Genomic DNA, 20,544 nt, shown 5'->3' on the forward strand with positions numbered 1-20,544 from the left:
CTTTGTCTGTCTGTTGTAGCTCTGCACTCTAACATTTTGAAGATTTTAGTGTAAACATTTTGGTGTCCCATAGGCATGGTTTTACCTAGGACTGTTGCTGATGAGTTTTTGGAATTAAATTTTGGGCTGTGACACCTCAGCAGTAACCTAGTTAATTTTATCACAAATCATGTTGCTTCTTATGTTTTGTGATTCCTTTCTATTTCTTCAATCTAGGTCATTCCCTATAGATTTGAAATAAGAAATCTGACTGCAGCGTTTCGCTACCTCTAGTTAAACTAGATTTTTTTTATAGTAAGTTTTCTACCTTTTATAACTAGTCATATCAGCTTTACAAAGTTACCATCATTTGTCCTAGTGATTGATAGTAAAAATGCTTATAGTATTTACTTGTTCATTAAAAACATTACTAACTGTGGGGAAATGGGTGAATAGCACTTTTCAAGGCTGAGCTATAGCATACTTAAACTTTTTGTTTTGTTTAATTCTTCTTCAGGGTTTCAGTGATTTAGGCTTGGTCTATACTTAAAATTTTGGTTGACATAGCTTTGTCAGTCAGAGGTGTGAAACATCCACACCCATGAGCAATGCAGCTATGCTGACCTGACTCCCAGTATAGGTGCAAATAGGTTGATGGAAGAGTGCTTCTGTCAACTTACCTACCATTGCTCAGGGAGGTGGTGTTCTACCTTGACAGAAAAATCCCTTACATCAGCATAGCCGGCATCTTTGCTAGCAGATTATGCCAGCATAGTTACAGTGCCGTAGCTATACTGGTATATTTCCCATAGCGTAGATATGTTTGTCTAGTCCCTGCGATGTAGACATACCCACCGTGTAAAGACTGTTCACCAGAGCTGTAGGATTTCTAATGTCTTAATCCTACCTGTTCTCCAGCTCTCAATAATGCTTTACGAGAACAACAGAGCAGAAAAGATTGAATTTCTAATGTAAAATATGAGCAGAAACTAAAACCTTGGAAGCTACAGGGTGAGAATCCTTTCTGTGCTCTTTTATACATCATAAAGATGCAAAAAAGGTACAATCCTAATTTTTTTCTCCTCTGCAGGCCACTTTTTTTTATCACTGTTCATCACATATCAAAAGCTTAAAGGATGTGCAAAATAGCCAAATGAATATTTCTGCTGGAACATCACCTTTTGCATTTGCTAATTTTTTATGATTTTCCACTATGCAAATGTCAAATTTCATTAACATCGTTTTTTTTAACTTAATATTTTAAGTTGCACTTTCAGTTACATTTATTTTAAAAAGCTGGAACAGCATTGAAAAGATTTTATGAGATTATTAAAAGTACTCAAAGCATGTCTAAGCATATTTAGATTAAAAAAAGAGCTATGGAAAAGTACTCTTCTTTAGTGATTCAGATGCCTTAAAATGCTGTTTGAGCTATAAATAGGAGGCTAACAGAAGACTTGAAATTGGAACCTGGCAACTGATAGGCACAATTCTAGATTATTCAGCAGTCTTCAAATACATTTTCATAGGTAGTGTCTTCTGGTAATCCAATTTCTTGAGTAGTTTGACTCCTTCAATGGATGATTCAGGGAGACATGTTGTTCCTTTCCTTTAGCACACTCCTCCACTTAAAGATCTATTTTCTCTCATGGCACCCATCTTGCCTACCATTCTTCCTGCCCTTCAGTCTGTTTTCTTTAATCCATCTACACAGCGAATTTATTTTGAGTTCCTTGTTTATTTTTACAGCACATGATCCACTAAATTTAAATGACCTTCCTGGATGACTGACTAATCTGAGATCTCCTTAGTGAATGTGGAAAAACTCTCTTTTTCTCTAGCAAATTTTTGTATAGATTCAAGTGCAAAAATCTCTCAGTTTGATCAGTAGTTTGTAGTTTTGATGTTCACCTCAAGATAAGACAGTATCTTCTTTTAAATATAAACCCATAGTGGGGTATTATAAAGTGGAGTTTTTAAGATGAAAGCATGATATCTTGATAATATGAAATGAATTTAAATGAAGTGTCCATACTGTGTTGCTCTTTTAGGAGTTGTACAGCTAACTGCAAATAACGTTTTAGGTCCTATTCCTACAAGCAGGTCCATGCAGGTACATTGAGGGATTGGGGTGGAGAGGGAGGGATAAATTATATTTTTACACTCTTGAAACTCTCAAATGTTATAAAATCATTTTTTCAAAATCATTTAAAATTTGTTATGAAAATATGGCAACTGCAACTGTTTGATTTTAAAAAAAGACCAGTCAGTACTCAATAATTTTCACATACTTTTTTTGTATTTGTAATATCTTTGGAAATATTGAAAATGAGCAACATTTCTGGTTTAAATTTTAAAGTTTCTTTGATTTTTAAAATTAATGCTACAAGAATTACATAAACCAAAAAAGATGTTGCTTTTCCATTGTCCAGCATTAATAAATTGTTTTTGTTCTTCACCGCCATGCTCCCCAGCACCTCTGCTGGAAGCTTACTACGCTAGAGTTAGTTGCACCAGCATTGTTAAGGTTGTGTTATAGTTTGTAGTTAGTTTCTAGAAATGATATAGAATCGAACATTTGAACAAAAATGTGTCTCATTACCATGTTGATTCCAGCCTTGCAAGCACACATCACTGTCTTGTAGAATAGATAACATTTGACTTAGTATGCAGGAGTCCAATAAATTCTCTGTAAAATTGTAAATTGTTGAAATTTAATTTTAGACTCACTAAAAGATTGTATAGCAAAGTTCAATATCTGTCTTTCATTAAGGTACATATTAACTTGCTTTGCCATCCTTCTTTAAAATCTGAAATGCACAAATAGTCTAATGTTGAATTAATTTTTGATAAAAGGGGACCTATTACATTAACAGCTAGCTCTGGTCCAGCTGTCTTATCCCACAACTTCTTAAGAATCCTGGAAAGAGATTTTAAAAAATTGTATTAATTGAACCCTGAAATCTAAGCTACAGGCTGATGGGCATTATTTTAAAGTATTACTTCACATCTACATTCACATCACCTTTATGTATAATATAAAATGTTAATTAACAGTTCCATTCTCACTCTCTTTGTTTTACCAGAAATGGCATGAATATTACAGATTTTTTTTTTTTTAGAGAATTTTTTCCTAGTAGTCATATGTGGGGGTTTTTGTTTTCCCCAGGGCGCCAATGCCTCTGCTTTGGAGAAAGAGATTGGTCCTGAACAGTTTCCTGTGAATGAACATTATTTTGGCTTGGTCAATGTGAGTGAATTTGCTTTACTATTTTTAAAATGCTGTTTTCTATTTCAGTCCTCCTCTTCTGAAATGGACAGGATTCTCTTTTAGACCTTTATCCATGGGTAGTTCTGGCACAAAGTAGAAATCTATTTAAGCACTACATCCTGTAACATGCATGCTAAATTTTGTTTTTAACTAAAAGATTAATCTTAAAAGTTAACTGTAGTGAAATAGAAAATGTTAATAATTACAAAATTCCGTGGGACATTCATACTTGGGCACACTTTTAAATATAGGATCAGAGTAATTAAAGCTGGAAAAGCCCATAAGATCATAGGGTAGATAAAAGCAGGGTATGGTCCTCCAACAGAGAGGAAGTATCAGATATTAAACTGTTACTTTGGTGGGTCTTAGTCCCAAAGACTCAAACCAAAACAATCTGTTTGCTTTTCAAATCTCATGTTTTTCATATGGGCTTAGAGGGGACAGTCGTGTTGAGGAAAGATCAGAGAATACAGAAAAATACCAGCTACGTCAATTCCCTTTGTGTAGAAATGTACTTTTTTCAGGCTTGCATCAGCATGAGAGCTCCTGTTTAAAACAACTGTTTGCCATAACTTCAGTCAGTTTTCATGTTTACAGTGTGATTAAGGCCAGTAAGGCCATAAAAATTGCCTAATTTGCAATGATAGAACTAAATTAAGGATTGTGAAAAGAATGCAACATTATTCCATCACTTATCCAGAAGCATTAATCTGACATCCTAAACATAAGGAAGGTAAATGTAACATTCAATCTGTCACATCCTTTTATTAATAATATGATGTAAAAAAGTAAAATGTTTACAATTGTCACAGGACATAGTTCATTTTTCATGTTGAAAATATGGCTCTGGTTAACTTCATTCACAGTAAATTAAACTTCCCCCTTCTTCCCTTAGTGGATCATTTAGACACTTATTTCACGTCAGAACTGAAACAACCTAATGTACTGAATAGTGCTAATATAGTTACTTAAAGTATTGCTTGCCTCCAGCTGCACATTGTGAGCTCATTTGATTTAATTGATCTTTGCTTTGTCCGTAGCAGATCATGTTGTCAGACACTCAACAATCGAAACCAGAGGTGGGCAAACTAAGGCCCGCGGGCCACATCCGGCCCACGGGCCCGTCCTGCCCGGACCCTGAGCTCTGGGCCCAGGAGGCTAGCTCCTGCCCTGCTGTTCCCCCTCTCCCCGCAGCCTCAGCGCGCTGCCAGCACTCTGGGCGGCAGGGCTGCACACTCATGCAGGGCAGCACGGCAGGCTCCAGCCAGGCAACACGGCTCCCAGACGTGCTGCTCTGAGCAGCATGGTAAGGGGGCCTGAGTCAGGGGGTTGGGTAAGGGGCAGGGAGTTCTGGGGGGCAAACGGGGCGGTTGGATGGGTGGAGGTTCGGGGGACGGGGAACGGGGGGCAGTTGGATAGGGCAGAGATTCTGGGGGGGGCAGTCAGGGGACGGGGAGTGGGGGGAGGGTTCAGATTGGGCATGGAGTCCCGGTGGACAGTTGGGGGCGGGGGTCCTGGGACGGGGTGGTCAGGGGACAAGGAGCGGGGCGGGGTTGGACGGGGGAGGGTTCTGAGGGGGGCAGTCAGGGGCTGGAAGTGGGAGGAGGTGGATAGGGGGCGGGGGCCAGGCTGTTTGGGGAGGCACAGCCTTCCCTACCCGGCCCTCCATACAGTTTCGCACCCTGATGTGGCCCTCGGGCCAAAAAGTTTGCCCACCGCTGATCTAAACGCACTGAATTATCTTCATTAAGTGTTGTGTTAATGGCCATTCCAATGGTTTTGAGATTTGTATCATAATGGGAAAATATGGAAGGCATGTTCTGTTGTAGCATATATACCAAAGTGATAAATAGTTTGAAGAAGAAAAAATTGCCTTCTAAAAGTAGAGAAAAATCCTTTTACCGGCCACATGCAATATTCAAAAGGACAAAATATGTTTCCTTCGATAATTTTTTTGGATTTTTACTTCTCTGTCAAAAATTCCTTCCCCACTACCTCATGTTTTTTCCTCTGCTTGTTCTCAACCCTCTTGGTAAAGTGTGAAAGCAGCTGGAGCACCTAAAAGGGTTTGCAGAACAGGTTTTGACCTCTGCAGATTTTAATCTATTGTGAAACTGTAACATTTTCAATTTTAAGAGGCTGCTATCCTCAAAGTGCCATCTGTTGGGAATTCTCTGTAAATGGGTAATTTAAAATTATTTTAAATTAATTAGATAGCGTTTGAGCTAAATATTTTGTTTTAAGCAAGATTTGTTAACTGAATGAATCATGTGTTTTGATTTTTTAAAAAAATTAGTTAAAAGTAATTTCATGTTATTTACTGGCCTGAATCCTCTAGTCATTTTTTGTGGATATACAATGACATTTTCCTGTTCAAAAAACACAAACAACTTTCCTATTGCTGTGTGGGCTCATATAGGGGAAATTGACTGTCTAGTCAGTTTCACTGTTGCTTCTTTATAAAGAGCTGTTACACAACATGAACAAACTGAAAAGGATATTTTATTTAAAATTGTATAGTATAAATGTTATAATTGTAATGTTTATTTCGGAAAGTGGTCTTTGTAATACAAATGAGGGCAAGGTCAGTAGCTGGGTTCTTCAGTACACTTGAGGTGATATCTTGGCCATCTTGAAGTCAGTAGAAGTTTTGCTATGGATTTCAATGAGGCCAGGACTTCACTGTTGGTGTTTTTATTACTTTTGGCCTTGAGATTCTAATACCAGCTCTTTGAGGTATGTGCTTTTTTGTGCTTATAAAGTACCTAACACACTTTTGGATGCAACACAGTTAATCACACCAGAGTTGTATACGCAGGACCTATTAATTCCACACGTTGTGACCTGATTCTTCTGTGTGTACCGTCAAAAATCACTTTAACCTTTTTGCTGCCATATCACAGCATAAACACTCTAACCCAGAAATTAGCAATGCTGAAAGAACTGGAGGTTAGTAATGGACAGCAAGTCCACTATTAACATCCTGTTCTTTCAGTATAGCTAATTTCTAGGATCCTGCCTGCCATTAAATATGTTTTGGGGATTTTCCCCCCAAATATATGAGCTAATATTCTTCCAAAAGATTTTCATTTTTCTTTTCTGCAAGCGTTTCTAATCTTTCCAGGTACCCTTGCATTATTTCTCTGTCATCATTGGTGTTGCCAAAACTTGCCAATTTTGTATCATCTACAGATTTCATGAATGTGCTGATTATTCAGTCTTATAGGTTATTAATAAAGAGATGGACTAAGAATAAACATAAATTAAATGTTTGTTCAGCTTGTGTATTTATTTTGATCATGTAACTAACAATTTTGAACCATTGTTTCTCATTTCATGTACCATGTAAAGTGATGTGAATGCAACTGTAACGATGATAAGGCTGTAACCTTTTGAGTTGCATAGATTAAATTTTAAATTTCTCTCAGCCAGAAAATTGACTATTAACTTGCAGTTGTTCTGCTACAGTAATTATACAAAATTCTGGTGTACACTGTAGCCATATTCCCAGAGTACCACTTAATGTGATTATCAGTATTCTACAATTGGTTTTTTTGTATGTTAATTATGTTTGTTTAAAATATTTCACCCAGAATGCTCTTGAGATGCAGAGCTCATTTACAAGAATATCCTCGGGACAGGCAGACCTGAAATCATTGTTACTCAAAAAAGCCAAACAAACAATGTTATGTAATCCAGTTATTATAAAATAAATTGCACAGATGACTATAAACAGAAGGAACCAAACCACCCAAAATGAACTATTTCATGTCATTGTATAAAAGCATCTAACTTTTCACTGTTTTAAGTGTTTCTCCTTGTTAAGCAATCTGGGACACATCGCCTCTAGACATTACATACCATCAGCCCTGTCCTCTAATGACACAGCCTTCAGATATGGCAGATGTAAAACAGCTGCTCTTAGATATCTCTGCATCATGTGTTTTTGCCAATATTTCATTGTAAACAGGAAATACTTAATGTGTTACTTTTTGTCTCAAAAGGCATATTGGTATCTGACACAGGCAAACATAAAATCTGAATCCACCTATTGTGACCTTGTTACAATACTGTAATAGAACTGATCACAAGGGATACAGTGATGCTACCAGTTACCATCCTGTCATTTTGCTCCTTATGTCCACATTATGGGCTTAGGTGCCACTGAGAGACCTATCAGTGACTGCAGCTTCAGGCCTGTGCAGGACTAATAACCATGCTGTCACTCGCTAGTTTTACCTGCCTGTGGCAAACCCTGGAATAGCCTTCTCTTAGCGGACATTCATTGGATTATCCCCCATACACATAGCCCTCCCCTCAATAAAATTAACTATGGTGGTTGCTTGTGAAATAAAATAGAATTTTAATACTAACTAAATTACCACCAGAAAAAAACTTGTAGATAAGATAGCTGCTTTGATCCAGATCCTTGGTAAGTTTGATAAAGGTATTATATTAACATAGTTACATAAGAAATGAGAGAAAGCAATACTGCTTCAGCACCCATAATGGAGAATCTGTTCCACCCAGCTGCTGCTCTTGTCAATCATGCCACCTTTAAATTGGTGTGTGTTAAGATCCAGATGAAACTCTGCTAGTATTAGTTCAATCCCCTGAAATATAGGATAATCTTTTGACCTTTAGGTCATATAATCAATGCTAAAATTTCCCATTTGATCCACAGCACATACTCATTATTCATTAATATGTACCATTCTTGATCATTGTTTTCTAAAAGCTGTAAGATGCTTGGCCTAATTTACCCAGATACTGTAATTCTGGTCTATTTTAGAGAGGGTCTTTGATAAAGCATTGTGGTAATTGAAACTTTGTTTGAGAAAATTTACTTACACACTATCTGGGCTTCCAAGATTGAAACCAGTTTGATCTAATGTTTACTTTCAATTACTCCCATCCGATGGGAATTATGGCCAAGATTTGAAACAATGACTAGTGACTCTGTTGCCTTAGCTTTTGCATGTCTAAATTGAGCCACTTTGGAAGGGCTTCTGAAAATGAAGCCCCTTCAAGGTTCATCAAGTTCTGTCCCAAAAGTCACTTTTAAAAATATCTTGACTGATGAACCTTTGTATAGTTTTCATTTAAAACTCTCCTGCGGTTGTAAAGAATGCAAATTCAGTAAGTATCCTTTCAGTGTTTCCTTTTACTTTTTTCTATTAGTAAGATGTTCCTAGTACTATGAATGTTCCTCACTATAACTATTGAGGATACCTGCTCATAACAGTAAAAAGTTTTTTTAGAAGGCCCTTGGTAACATCTTCCATAAAAATAGGCTTCCTCTCTACTTAACATGGATATTTAATTAGAAAGGTCATTAGTCTGTTTCTTTGCCAGAATTACAAATGTGAGTTATCAATACCTTTGCAATAAGTGATTGCTCAGAACACCAAAATTTGGATGGGTCTATCATGCTAAAAATCTTATGCAGAAAACCTTACTTTATTATATAACTATAGACAAAATTTTAAAAATCTCATTTTTCACACTTTGTGTTGCAGTTTGCTATGTTCAGACAAAGAAATTGTCATGATCTGTCGTTCACGTTTTGGTTCTCATGCTGCTGTGATTTAGGTTTCCAGCATTTCAGATGGAATGTCTCAGTTAGAAAAGTAGTTATGAAGTTTTTTAATTTCATAAAAATATTTCTCTCCATATTAGTTTTTGTACCCCTCTGTTGTTTGTCCTTAGCTTCCCCAGTCTCTCTTTGTTAGTTTCTTTTTAACAGATGTAATAATGGAAATATTTCTTGTTCTGTTTTAACCAGTTTGGCAATACCTGCTACTGCAACTCAGTCCTACAGGCACTTTATTTTTGTCGTCCGTTTCGGGAAAAAGTTTTGGCATACAAGGTCCAGCCCCGGAAGAAGGAAAGCCTCCTTACGTGCCTCTCTGATCTCTTCAACAGCATTGCCACACAAAAGAAGAAGGTGGGGGTCATCCCACCCAAGAAATTTATTTCCCGGTTGAGGAAAGAAAATGGTAAATTAATAACTGAAGTACCTGATCAAATTTCAATATTAGGATATTAGGCTGCTCATTTTTAAGTAACCTGAGCTCTTTTCAAGTGTATCTAGGGACTGACATTTAGCAAGTTTTACTAACTGGATTTTAAAAGGTTCATGCCCCAATTTATGTGGTACGAATTTTCACCACTTGTGTAGTATAAAGAGTGTGTAGATGGTCCCTGTAAAGTATCTTTATTTTAGGTGGGTTTTCCATCTGATTTAGTGATTCCATCCTGATGTCGGCCAATCACACAGCGGGTAGGGAGCTTTTGATGCCCTGGCTATTCTGTGCTAGTATAATGCCAGTATAGAGATCTGTAACAAGCCATTACAACTTAGAGCATCACTGGCAATGCTTTAAGTTGTACAATGAACTGGGTACACACATAGAGAGGGCCAGATTAGGGAAGCTCAGCGGTGGCTTAAAGTCACTCTCGCCCTCTTTCTCTGCTGTATTCAGGGCAAGAAAAAAGTAATAGGTAATCAGTTTCTCTCTTTGTATTGGGAATCCAGTAGTTATTTCCCAGGACTAGTTGTGAAGAGCCTTTGTGCATGTTAATTTACAATCTCTGATTTGGCTTGAAAAGATATCATTGATTTACTGTTATAGGATTTTTTTCATTTTCCTCATGAGGTAAGATATTGGACTTCATGTACCAGTGGTCCCTTGCAGCACATCTGAACTTACTCATCTTACCCTCACTCCCCAAAACAATCTACGAAGCCAATTTTACATGTTTGCCAGGCCAGCCGCCCTTAACTTAAGGAGCTTAATTAATTTTTAGAAGGCTGCCTTCTAAAAGAGAGAGTAACCTGAAGTCCAAAACATCTGTTGCTAGAACTACATAAAACTACATAATTACAGCTCTGTTCTGTATAGCATCTTTAACATAGTGTATACTGAAATGATTTAGAGAGTTAAATACTGTTAACTAATAGCAGTGGCTAAAAGAATGTAAAAATTATAGAAAAGAACATGCAGTGCTTCACAAGAGCAGAGTGGCCTTATAAAGTTTGTGCTTAACAATAGCATTGTTGTTATGCTCTTTTATTCTTCCCAATCTTTTCTGTTTCCTTTCCAGAGTTATTTGATAATTATATGCAGCAAGATGCACATGAATTCCTAAACTACCTACTAAACACTATTGCTGACTTACTACAAGAAGAGAAAAAACAGGAGAAACAGAATGGCAAACTCCAGAATGGCAGTATTGAGAGTGAGGAAGGAGACAAGACTGATCTGACATGGGTCCATGAAATCTTCCAGGGAACACTAACCAACGAAACCAGATGTCTTAACTGTGAAGCTGTATGTTGAAAAACAAAACATCTCTTTATTTGATTTTAAAAGGCACTGGACCATTTTCCCTAGTTCTAAACAAATTTTTTCATTTATTAGGGTAGATGAAATTGAACATTTTCTGATTAAAAATTGAACCTAACCTATTTTATGACTGTATCAGCTGTCCATTCAAACTAATGCTCATGAAGGTATGTTCCTTAGTAAAAATGCAGGGTCCTTTCCTTCCCTCTCCCCATTTCCACCAAAGCAGTTTGCACCTGGCTGATATGAGCCGCCTTTTTGTCCTGTTGTAATTTCTTGTGACGGTCATAGTGTATGTTGTGTTTCCACAAGAGTTACTCACCGTTTACTTACAATAGTTAAATTTGCAATGGTGTTGTAACCATGTTGGTGTCAGGATGTTAGAGGCTCGGTAGGTGAGGTAATATCTTTTATTGGACCAACTTCTGTTGGTGAGAGAGAGAAGCTTTTGAGCTACACAAACCTCTTCTTCAAGTCTGGGAAAGGTACTCATGAATTTGTGTTTTAACCACGTGTTTTCAAGTCAAAAGATTACATTTCTTGTTTTTAATCCATAATTACTGTGTTGAGAATGAAGGAGGGAGCAGAAAGACTGAAACTGAAAGAACCACTTTTGGGCTGGGAATTTGTACTTAGTCATGTAATCATTGGTTTAACAGTATTTCAAACATGAAAGCCCCATTGGGAGGAAAAGAAAAATTAGTATAATATTGGATAGCAACATTTTTTCAAATAGCTCCAAATACTAGTCAGCATTTTAAATCTAAATTATTGTTATGCTCTAAAAAGGGACTTCTAAAAAATGGCACCAAATGGGGCTCTTTCTGAGGGATTTTGAGACTAAATGTGATTGGCTCACAAGTCAAAAGATTGTTTTCCTAATGGCCAGGCCTTATCACTCACCCCAGCATCTGAAAATCCAGCTCTTTCTGTCTCTCATATCCTGAAGAGTGAAATATGGCAGATAATTGTATTGCTGTACAAAGTAGAATAGAATCCATTTAAAGCCTGTCTAGCTGTCTGAGTGCCGTCAGTGGCAAAAACTTGGTTTTTCAGTAAAATAGGCAGATATGACTTGCAGGCACACGGGGAAGTTGTTGTACAAGGAGGTTCTTTTTTTACATAGTCTCTTTTTGGACTGTAACTACACTTCAGATTGTTACAGTATTTCTTGAGTAGTGCAGGAAAGGGCCTCTTACTGCATTTATACATTCGTCAAATTCTGAAGCTTCCTACTTGCAATCACATCTGTACCATTTCAGGGACTTGAAGCAATTCTAAACCTGCCAGATTCCAAGCCGCAATGAAGTATTTATTTTTTTTAAGGTTAGTAGCAAAGATGAGGACTTCCTGGACCTATCGGTTGATGTGGAACAAAATACATCAATTACACACTGCCTAAGGTAAATGAAAAGGAATCTGGTTGAAAGAAACACATCTGCACACATTCTGAATGGAGTGGCTACTTGGGTATTCAGTTGTGCAGCAGTTTAGGACCCAAGCTTACCGTAAACTAATAAATTCTGCTCAAGATCCTGTTATACAGAAAGTCTACCAAAACTATAAGAATTATCCATTTAATTGTGTCTTCTAAGGCTGTTAATGCTACGTCATGTGTTCAGAGTTTCTCAAAACTAAGTATTGCTGTTTGTTTTCAAAACATTTTTACTTTGTCATCCTGCTGCTGCATTTTGCTGAAATGCTCCTGCTCTTTGCCAAAGAATGCTTGAGCTTCTGAGGGCAGGCAACAGGGCATTCTTGTTGAACAGCTCTCTGCTTTAGAATTCACTCTCTGATAGCCTGTCAAAGCCCAAGCTTATCAAACCAGCACTTTGCAAGATGCATCCATTGGACCCAGCTTTTTAATAGCTGCTAATGGCACTAATGATGAGTGAGTTGGGGGGTGCTTATGTGCTTTTGTGGGCAAAATTATGGCCAGAGTTAATGAGTTTTAATTTTTGTACATGTCCCCAAATATCACACAATAGGTGTGAACTAGATAATTGTACAACCAAAACCCATGACAGCCTATATACTGCTGTGTACTCTACTTCTCGGTCTGACTGATGATCAGATACTGGCCAGTTCATGTTCTGAAGGGAGCCATATCCAAATTTCTTTGGCTGGAATCTTAGATCCCACAACATGAGACTGGGACAAGTTTATGCTCAAGTTTATTTATGCTCAAATAAATTGGTTAGTCTCTAAGGTGCCACAAGTACTCCTTTTCTTTTTGCGAATACAGACTAACACGGCTGTTACTCTGAAATTTGTTTAAGAGAGAAATCTTCATCTGGGGTATATTTCTTTTCTGTGATAGCAGCAGGATAGTAAAGTGTTAAGTAGAGGTTTTGACTAAGGTTCCCACGTGTTTGTAATTCATTTTTTTTTTTGCTCTCAACTTCCACAGGGGGTTCAGTAATACTGAGACTTTATGCAGTGAATATAAATATTACTGTGAGCAGTGTCGCAGTAAACAGGAAGCACAGAAGAGGTAAGGTTAGGATATGCTGGAAAATGTTAATGTTCTCTCTTGGTGGGGACATATGTTAGTGTAAATTTTAGAGCTGTTGATTAATCACAGTTAACTCACGTGATTAACTCAAAAAAATGAATTGCGATTTAAAAAATTAATCACAATCGTACTGTTAAACAATAGAATACCAATTGAAATTTATTAAATATTTTTGGATGTTTTTCTCATTTTTAAATATATTGATTTCTATTACAACACAGCATACAAAGTGAACAGTGCTCACTTTATATTATTTTGATTACAAATATTTGCACTGTAAAAATGATATACAAAAGAAATCGTATTTTTCAGTTCACCTCATACAAGTACTGAAGTGCAATCTCTTTATCGTGAAAGTGTAACTTACAAAAGTAGATTATTTTTTTGTTATATAACTGCACTCAAAAACAAAACAGTGTAAAACTTTAGAGCCTACATATCCACTCAGTCCTACTTCTTGTTCAGCCAATCACTAAAAAAACCAAATTTGTTTACATTTATGGGGGATACTGCTGCCTGCTTCTTATTTACCTGACGGTGAGAACAGGCAAATTTTTGCATGGCATTGCACTTTTGTAGCAGGTGGTTGCAAGGTATTTACGTGCCAGATAATCTAAACATTCGTATGCCCCTTCATGCCTCGGCCACCATTCCAGAGGACATGCTTCCATGCTGATGACGCTCATTAAAAAAAATACATTCATTAAATTTGAATTGAATCAAATTGAATAAAAAATCTGAACTCCTTGAGGGAGAATTGTATGTCTCCTGTTCTGTTTTACCCATATTCTGCCATATATTTCATGTTATAGCAGTCTCGGAAGATGACCCAGCACATGTTCGTCTTAAGAACACTTTCACAGCAGATTTGACAAAACACAAAGAAGGTACCAACGTGTTATTTCTAAAAATAGCTACAGCACTTGACCCAAGGTTTAAGAATCTGAATGCCATCCAAAATATGAGAGAGACAAGGTGTGGAGCATGCTTTCAGAAGTCTTAAAAGATTAACACTCCGATGTGGAAACTACAGAAAATCAACCTTCTACTGGTGACATCTGACTCAGATGATGAAAACGAACGTGCATCAGTCCGCTCTGCTTTGGATCGAGTTATCGAGCAGAACCTGTCATTAGCATGGACACGTCCTCTGGAATGGTGGTTGAAGCATGAAGGGACATAAGAATCTTTAGCGCATCTGGCACGTAAATATCTTGCGATGCTGGCTACAACAGTGCCATGCGAATGCCTGTTCTCACTTTCAAGTGACGTAAACAAGAAGTGGACAGCATTATCTCCTGCAAATTGTCACCAAACTTGTTTGAGTGATTGGCTGAAGTAGGACTGAGTGGACTTGTAGGCGCTAAAGCAGGGGTGGGCAAACTACGGCCTGGGGGCCGCATCTGGCCCTCCAGACATTTTACTCCGGCCCTTGAGCTCTGTTGAGGAGCAGGGTCCGGAGCTTGCCGTGCTCCAGCAGGGGAGCGGGGTTGGGGGCTTGCCTCGTTCCACGCGGCTCCCAGAAGCAGCAGCATGTCCCCACTCCAGCTCCTACGCATAGGGGCAGCCAGGGGGTTCCGCACGCTGCCCCTGCCCTAAGTGCCACCCCCTCAACTCCCATTGGCCAGGAACCACATGGGTTGTTGGTCCAATGGGAGCTGCAGGGGTGGTGCCTGCGGACGGGGCAGCATGCAGAATTGTGCCTCCATGTAGGAGCCAGAGTGGGAACATGCTGCTGCTTCTGGGAGTTGCTTGAGGTAAACACACCCTAGAGCCTGCACCCCTGACCCCCTCCCATGCCCCAACCCGATGCCCCACCCCTGATTTCCCCTCCTGCCCTCCCAAGCCCTCGATCCCAGCCCCGAGCACCCTCCTGCTCCCCCAACCCCTCATCCTCAGCCCCACCCCAGAACCCGCCCCCCATCCCAACCCCAGCCTAGAGACCCCTCCCGCACCCTGAACTTCTCATTTCTGGACACACCTCAGAGACCACACCCCCAACCAGAGCCCTCACCCCCTCCTGCACCCCAAGTCCCAATTTCATGAGCAATCATGGCCCACCATACAATTTCTGTACCCAGATATGGCCCTCGGGCCAAAAAGTTTGCCCACCCTGCTCTAAAGTTTTTGCATGGTTTTATTTTTGAATGCAGTTTTTTGTACATAATTCTACATTTCTAAGCTCAACTTTCATGATAAAAAGATTGCACTATACTACTTGCATAAGGTGAATTCAAAAATACTGTTTCTTTTGTTTTTTTTACAGTGCAAATATTTGTAATCAAAAATAAATATAAAGTGAGCACTGTACACTTTGTACTCTGTGTTGTAATTGAAACCAATATATTTTAAAATGTAGAAAACATCCAAAATATTTAAATAAATGGTATTCTATTATTGTTTAGCAGCGCAATTAATCACGCAATTGCAGTTCTTTTAAATCGTGTGATTAATCGTGTTTAATTTTTTTAATCGCTTGACAGCCCTAGTAAATTTACAATATTAATCCAATGGCAATTCTTTGAAACCACAGAATAACTGACATTCTAGGTGGGGAAATGTCAGGGAAAATATAAATTCGGAGCAGCTCCTACAATCAGAGGAGATCCCAAATGGTCAGTTTCACATTCGTCCCCTAAAGAACTACCAGACATCACTCCTTTTTCCCTGTTAGTTGTAATCAGTTTGATGCCTCCAGAACATTTTCCCCTTCAGCCACAGATGTTGTAGAAAATCTATTTTTTTCATTTCTTAGTTAATAGAAGCCAGGCCTGAAGGACAGAGGTTTATTCCATTTTCCACTTTCCTGATATGATGAAAGCTGATTTGTTCAGCATAGGCAAGCAGCTGTCTTGCATGTGGATGTCAGTTGTGCTATAAATCTTTCCCACTTGTACCAAAATGCTTGTATAAAAAGCAGCTCTTCACAAATCATCTTCATTAAAACTGAATTTACGATTAAACTTTTTTTAATCGTTTAAACACAAATTCTAATTATTTTCTTTTAAAAGGTTTATCTAATGTAAGGAGTATTTTCTAATGTGATGTTTTATGTTTAATATATTTTATGGTCCAGAATGAGAGTGAAGAAGTTGCCCATGATTCTAGCTCTGCACTTAAAAAGGTTCAAATACATGGACCAGCTGCATCGATACACCAAACTCTCCTATCGTGTAGTCTTTCCCTTGGAGCTTCGGCTCTTTAATACTTCAGGAGATGCTACAAACCCTGACAGAATGTATGACCTTGTGGCTGTAGTAGTTCACTGTGGCAGGTATGTCTCCAGTGCTTTCTGAGTTTTACATGAGTTTCCATGAAAACGCATCCGGTGAAGTGAGCTGTAGCCCACGAAAGCTCATGCTCTAATAAATTGGTTAGTCTCTAAGGTGCCACTAGTCCTCCTTTTCTTTTTGCGAATACAGACTAACACGGCTGCTACTCTGAAACCTGATCCATGAAAATTAACTCACCTGGTCATTCATGTACATTTGAATACCGCTGCAGCAGCTGACAATGTAGAACAATCTCAGCAACATCTAAGCTAATTAACTGAAGGAATAAAAAGGTTTTTACATGTTTTTACATTTAAACATTTTTTTGAAAATATTTTCAGCCTATTTTTCTATTCAGTATGCACAGTCTCAGCCTTGTTCTTTTTATATAGCTTTAAAACATGCTAAAGCTTCCAGGAAAGCTAAATGAAATAAAGCAATTCTTGGAATAATAAAGTTCTCAAAATAGAATCAGTTTGTATGTTGTGACTTGCTAGATCATTACATTTTTTTTAAAAATGCTGGTGCCACCAAGTGGTTAGATTGCATACTGCTTTTTAAATCAGCTGCACAGGTTTGATCCAGCATGATTAAAACCGAATTAAAATAATTGAAAAACAAATATTTTTTATAAAAAACTTGATGCAAATAGAAAAGCCATTGCAAACACTGCATTATGTAAGAAAAGATAAAATGTTACTCACAGAAGTCAAAAATGGGATATGTTTACACTATGTTGAGACTGTACTAGCATGGCTAGGCCAGGATAGCCCTGTAGAGTAGACACAGCCTACACCAACAGAAGAGGTTTTTCTGTTGGTGTAGGGACACCTCTGTGAACAAAGCTAGCTACATCAAAAGAAGACTATTTGGGTCAACATAACTGTGTGTATGCTGGGGGTTATGTCAGTATAGATATGTCGGTTGAGGTATGTTTTTTTACAACCCTGAAGCTATGCTGATATTATGCTTCAGATTAGACCAGGCTTTAGAATGGGATGGTCGGGGATTATGTGTTCTTTGTTTTTTTGGAGTGGGGGGTAAATCTTAACTAGTTGGAAATCTAGCATAAGGTCTATAGAATATTTCCAAAGGATCAGTGTCGAAATTAGAGAGCCAGCAAAACCAAACACATGCCGGTATCTGTTGAATTATTTATGCTGTCTATGCTGTACATGGTTCTGAGATTGTGATATAGTTCTGAAATACATTTTCATACAACATATTGATGATGTAAAAAAAAAGGGTCCTATCCTGCAAACTTTCTCTTGTGAGTCTGCAAGGCTAGTTCCTAGGTTTGCTATCTGTGACACACATTCCAATAAGCATAAATACAGCTTTCAGTAATGATATATAGAAATGGCGGTTAGTGTGACTTTGCCTTATTGAAGGGGTCACCAGTTGTGCTCTAGAGCTGCTGTTTTGTAAACACTGGCTTTTTTTAGCAGTTCCACAGCTCCATTGTAAACTTGTATCAGGCTGGAACTTAACATATCAGGATAGACCAGGTACAAATTTATTTTCTATATATTTTAGATTTTTTAAAACATCTGTTTAAAATATTTTGCTTTGATAACTTCACTTTAATTTACACATTCATTCTAAAGCAGAAATTGTTAATCCAGTAAGTTCATAACACTGAATGGGGCTACAGAATCACTTTCCCGATACACAGTAAAGTCCTTTAAAAAAGCTATGTTATTTTATGTTTTGTGTTGTTCAGATCCTAAATTAAACACAAAATAAAGCCAGAAAAAGTGAGAATTTAGTTTCTTGTTTTATCCTTAACTTGCTCCCTCACTGTCTGAGGTCAGCAGTTGGTGGCTTACCTAGTGCTAATGTATATTATTACACTCCAAAAATTCCTTGTCCCAATCTACTTCCTTTGCAACCCTTACCCATCTGATCTGGCTCTGGTCCCCGCTGCATTCGGATCTGGCAGCTTCCTCCACCACACTTCCAACAGGAGAGTACTGAGAGCACACACGAGAGGGTCTCTCTGCACTCGGTTCTGGTGATAGTGCCACAACAGCAGGAAGCAGCAATGGCACAGAAAGTCTAGCTGAGTGCCTGCAGCTCTGGTCTGAAGCATGCTCAGCACAGATGGAATCTTCAGAGACTGCAGCTGTCAAACTCTAACAGGTCTCTAACCAGCACAAACTAAGATTTTTTTCCCCCAAAGGTTTGTAACTTGGCTGATGTGGGCATTTTTTCATGAGAATCGCAAACGGCACATTCCTGTTTCTAAATATCAAATCCTTGCTCCAGAGCAGAGACCCTAAAGCTTCTCACCCAAACCATTGTATGGAACCATTTTTGGTGAAATTTTATTTTCTTTATTTTTAAGTAAATCTGAGGTAGATACCCAGCGTGTTAAGGTTTTGGCAAACTGTTAAGGTTGGGCAAAGTTATAGGCAATTGAAAAGAAGGTCTTACACTGGAAAGTATTGGTGAACCTTAACCATAGGTGACACTATCAGCTCCACCTATAATAGCTTGAGTTATTTACAAATGTTTCGTTTTTCATATGTAGGCATCAGTGTAATAAATCTTTGACATTTTTCCTGACAGCGGTCCAAACCGTGGACATTATATCACCATAGTGAAGAGCCATGGCTTTTGGTTGCTGTTTGACGACGACATTGTAGAGGTAGGTATACAGATTGCTTTTATGTTGTGAAAACAATATGGACAGTACCATTTTCCAGCTATGTGCAGGGATCCTATTTCAGTATCTAGGAATTCATTTTGCATCCATGAAAGATTTGTAACAAAATCTGTGTATGGGGCATCCTCGTCAAGTTCTGAGCAGATTTGTGTATATATAATTGACTTGTAGAACCGTGCTCAACTGAGGGGCTGCATTAGTCACTTGACAGAAGACTGAGGATGACATCTATTTGGTACAACCACAACTGTCCTGTTAAGAATGTAAAACACCAGGGTATTTTTTCCCATATCTCAGGCTCGCTCTTGAGACCAGTTTGCTATCTAGAGTCAACGGCTTGATCCTAAATATTTCTGATGGCTGTACCTCAACACTAAATTCAACACCCATTCATCTTCTTTTGTAGGTTAAGAGTATGTAAAAAGAAGGATTCTTGATTTTTGCTGCAGACAGGTAGCAAGAACTGTGGAAAGAGTTAGAAAATCAGAGACTTGTGATCACATGGGTAGTTAGATACTGAAAATATCCATAGGATTTTTGATCTTTAGCAGAGTATTTAGATATACTTTAGCTAAAATAAACTTATTTTATACTCCACAAAATATTTGCCTATAAATGTTTTGCATATGTATCTAAAATATATACACACATGTGGTAGCATTTTGTTGCATATCCCATTGAGCTGTATTGTAAAAACATGAAGGTTTATCTCTTGGCCTTTTTAGATCACTCCTTAAAATAAGTCCAAACTCTGATTAGTAGTAGCACTGAGGTAATCCCTTTAAAAACATGTATGGTTTTTAAAGAGGCCATAAAATAGCCATGTTATTATATATTCTTAGTCAACGTCTTCCATGTCAGATTTGCTCATTTTATGGGCCAAAGCAAAATTTCTCTGTCTGAAAACACTGATGGCAACTGTACTGAACCATGAGTAAGAACAGAATACAATTTAATCTCTTGCATGTGTGCTGGCTTGGTCTAGAAGACACACAGAGTAGATTTGTCTCCTCCAAAGATGCCAGATTTTCATTTACTTTTCTTACCTGAGTCATGCTTTAAAGTAACCTGAAATTTTATTGTTTACCTCATAATCTCACTGATCTGAAAATAGTATAGTCTGTGTGAGTTGTTTCTCTCTTGAATCTTCACTGTGCTCCTCAGGATTGGGAATACAGAATGTAGCTCTTGTAAAGCTGGAGATTCAGCAGTTGAAAAATCCCCTGGCAAGTGGGAAGCCTTCCCATATTAGGGGGAGGAGAGTGGCGGCTGCAGGGCAGGGGATTTTGTCATCAGTTTCTGCAGGATGAGAGTTTTCATTTAAAACAAGTTTCTATCCCATATGTTCTGAAAGTCACAGTTGAAAAATTAGGGATGGAAATGTTTGGCATAAGTAAGGTCCAGGCATGAAAGTCCTGTTGAAGTCCAGTCCCACTGGGAAGAGTGTAGAATATTCCTACCAAGAAACTCCACTCAATGACTGTCTTTCA

General features: G+C 38.1%; 1 protein-coding gene across 4 annotated transcripts in view; it reads left to right on the forward strand.

Annotated features, from left to right (window-relative positions):
- LOC140917720 (ubiquitin carboxyl-terminal hydrolase 12-like) overlaps positions 1 to 20,544 on the forward strand; it is a 39,419-nt gene that overhangs the window by 11,882 nt on the left and 6,993 nt on the right. For 3 of the 4 annotated variants that reach the window (XR_012160960.1, XM_073361098.1, XM_073361101.1), the window contains exons 2-8: positions 3,149 to 3,229; positions 9,036 to 9,249; positions 10,358 to 10,584; positions 11,926 to 12,002; positions 13,010 to 13,093; positions 16,191 to 16,388; positions 18,958 to 19,036. Coding sequence is in view for 3 of the 4 variants with exons in the window: in XM_073361098.1 (XP_073217199.1) it covers positions 3,149 to 3,229; positions 9,036 to 9,249; positions 10,358 to 10,584; positions 11,926 to 12,002; positions 13,010 to 13,093; positions 16,191 to 16,388; positions 18,958 to 19,036 (960 nt within the window). In the remaining variant the exon portion in view is untranslated. The remainder of the gene's footprint in view (positions 1 to 3,148; positions 3,230 to 9,035; positions 9,250 to 10,357; positions 10,585 to 11,925; positions 12,003 to 13,009; positions 13,094 to 16,190; positions 16,389 to 18,957; positions 19,037 to 20,544) is intronic. The other variant, XM_073361100.1, reaches the window with a different exon arrangement.

The sequence above is a fragment of the Lepidochelys kempii genome, chromosome 9 (assembly GCF_965140265.1).
Source record: "Lepidochelys kempii isolate rLepKem1 chromosome 9, rLepKem1.hap2, whole genome shotgun sequence".
Classification (NCBI taxonomy): domain Eukaryota; kingdom Metazoa; phylum Chordata; order Testudines; family Cheloniidae; genus Lepidochelys; species Lepidochelys kempii.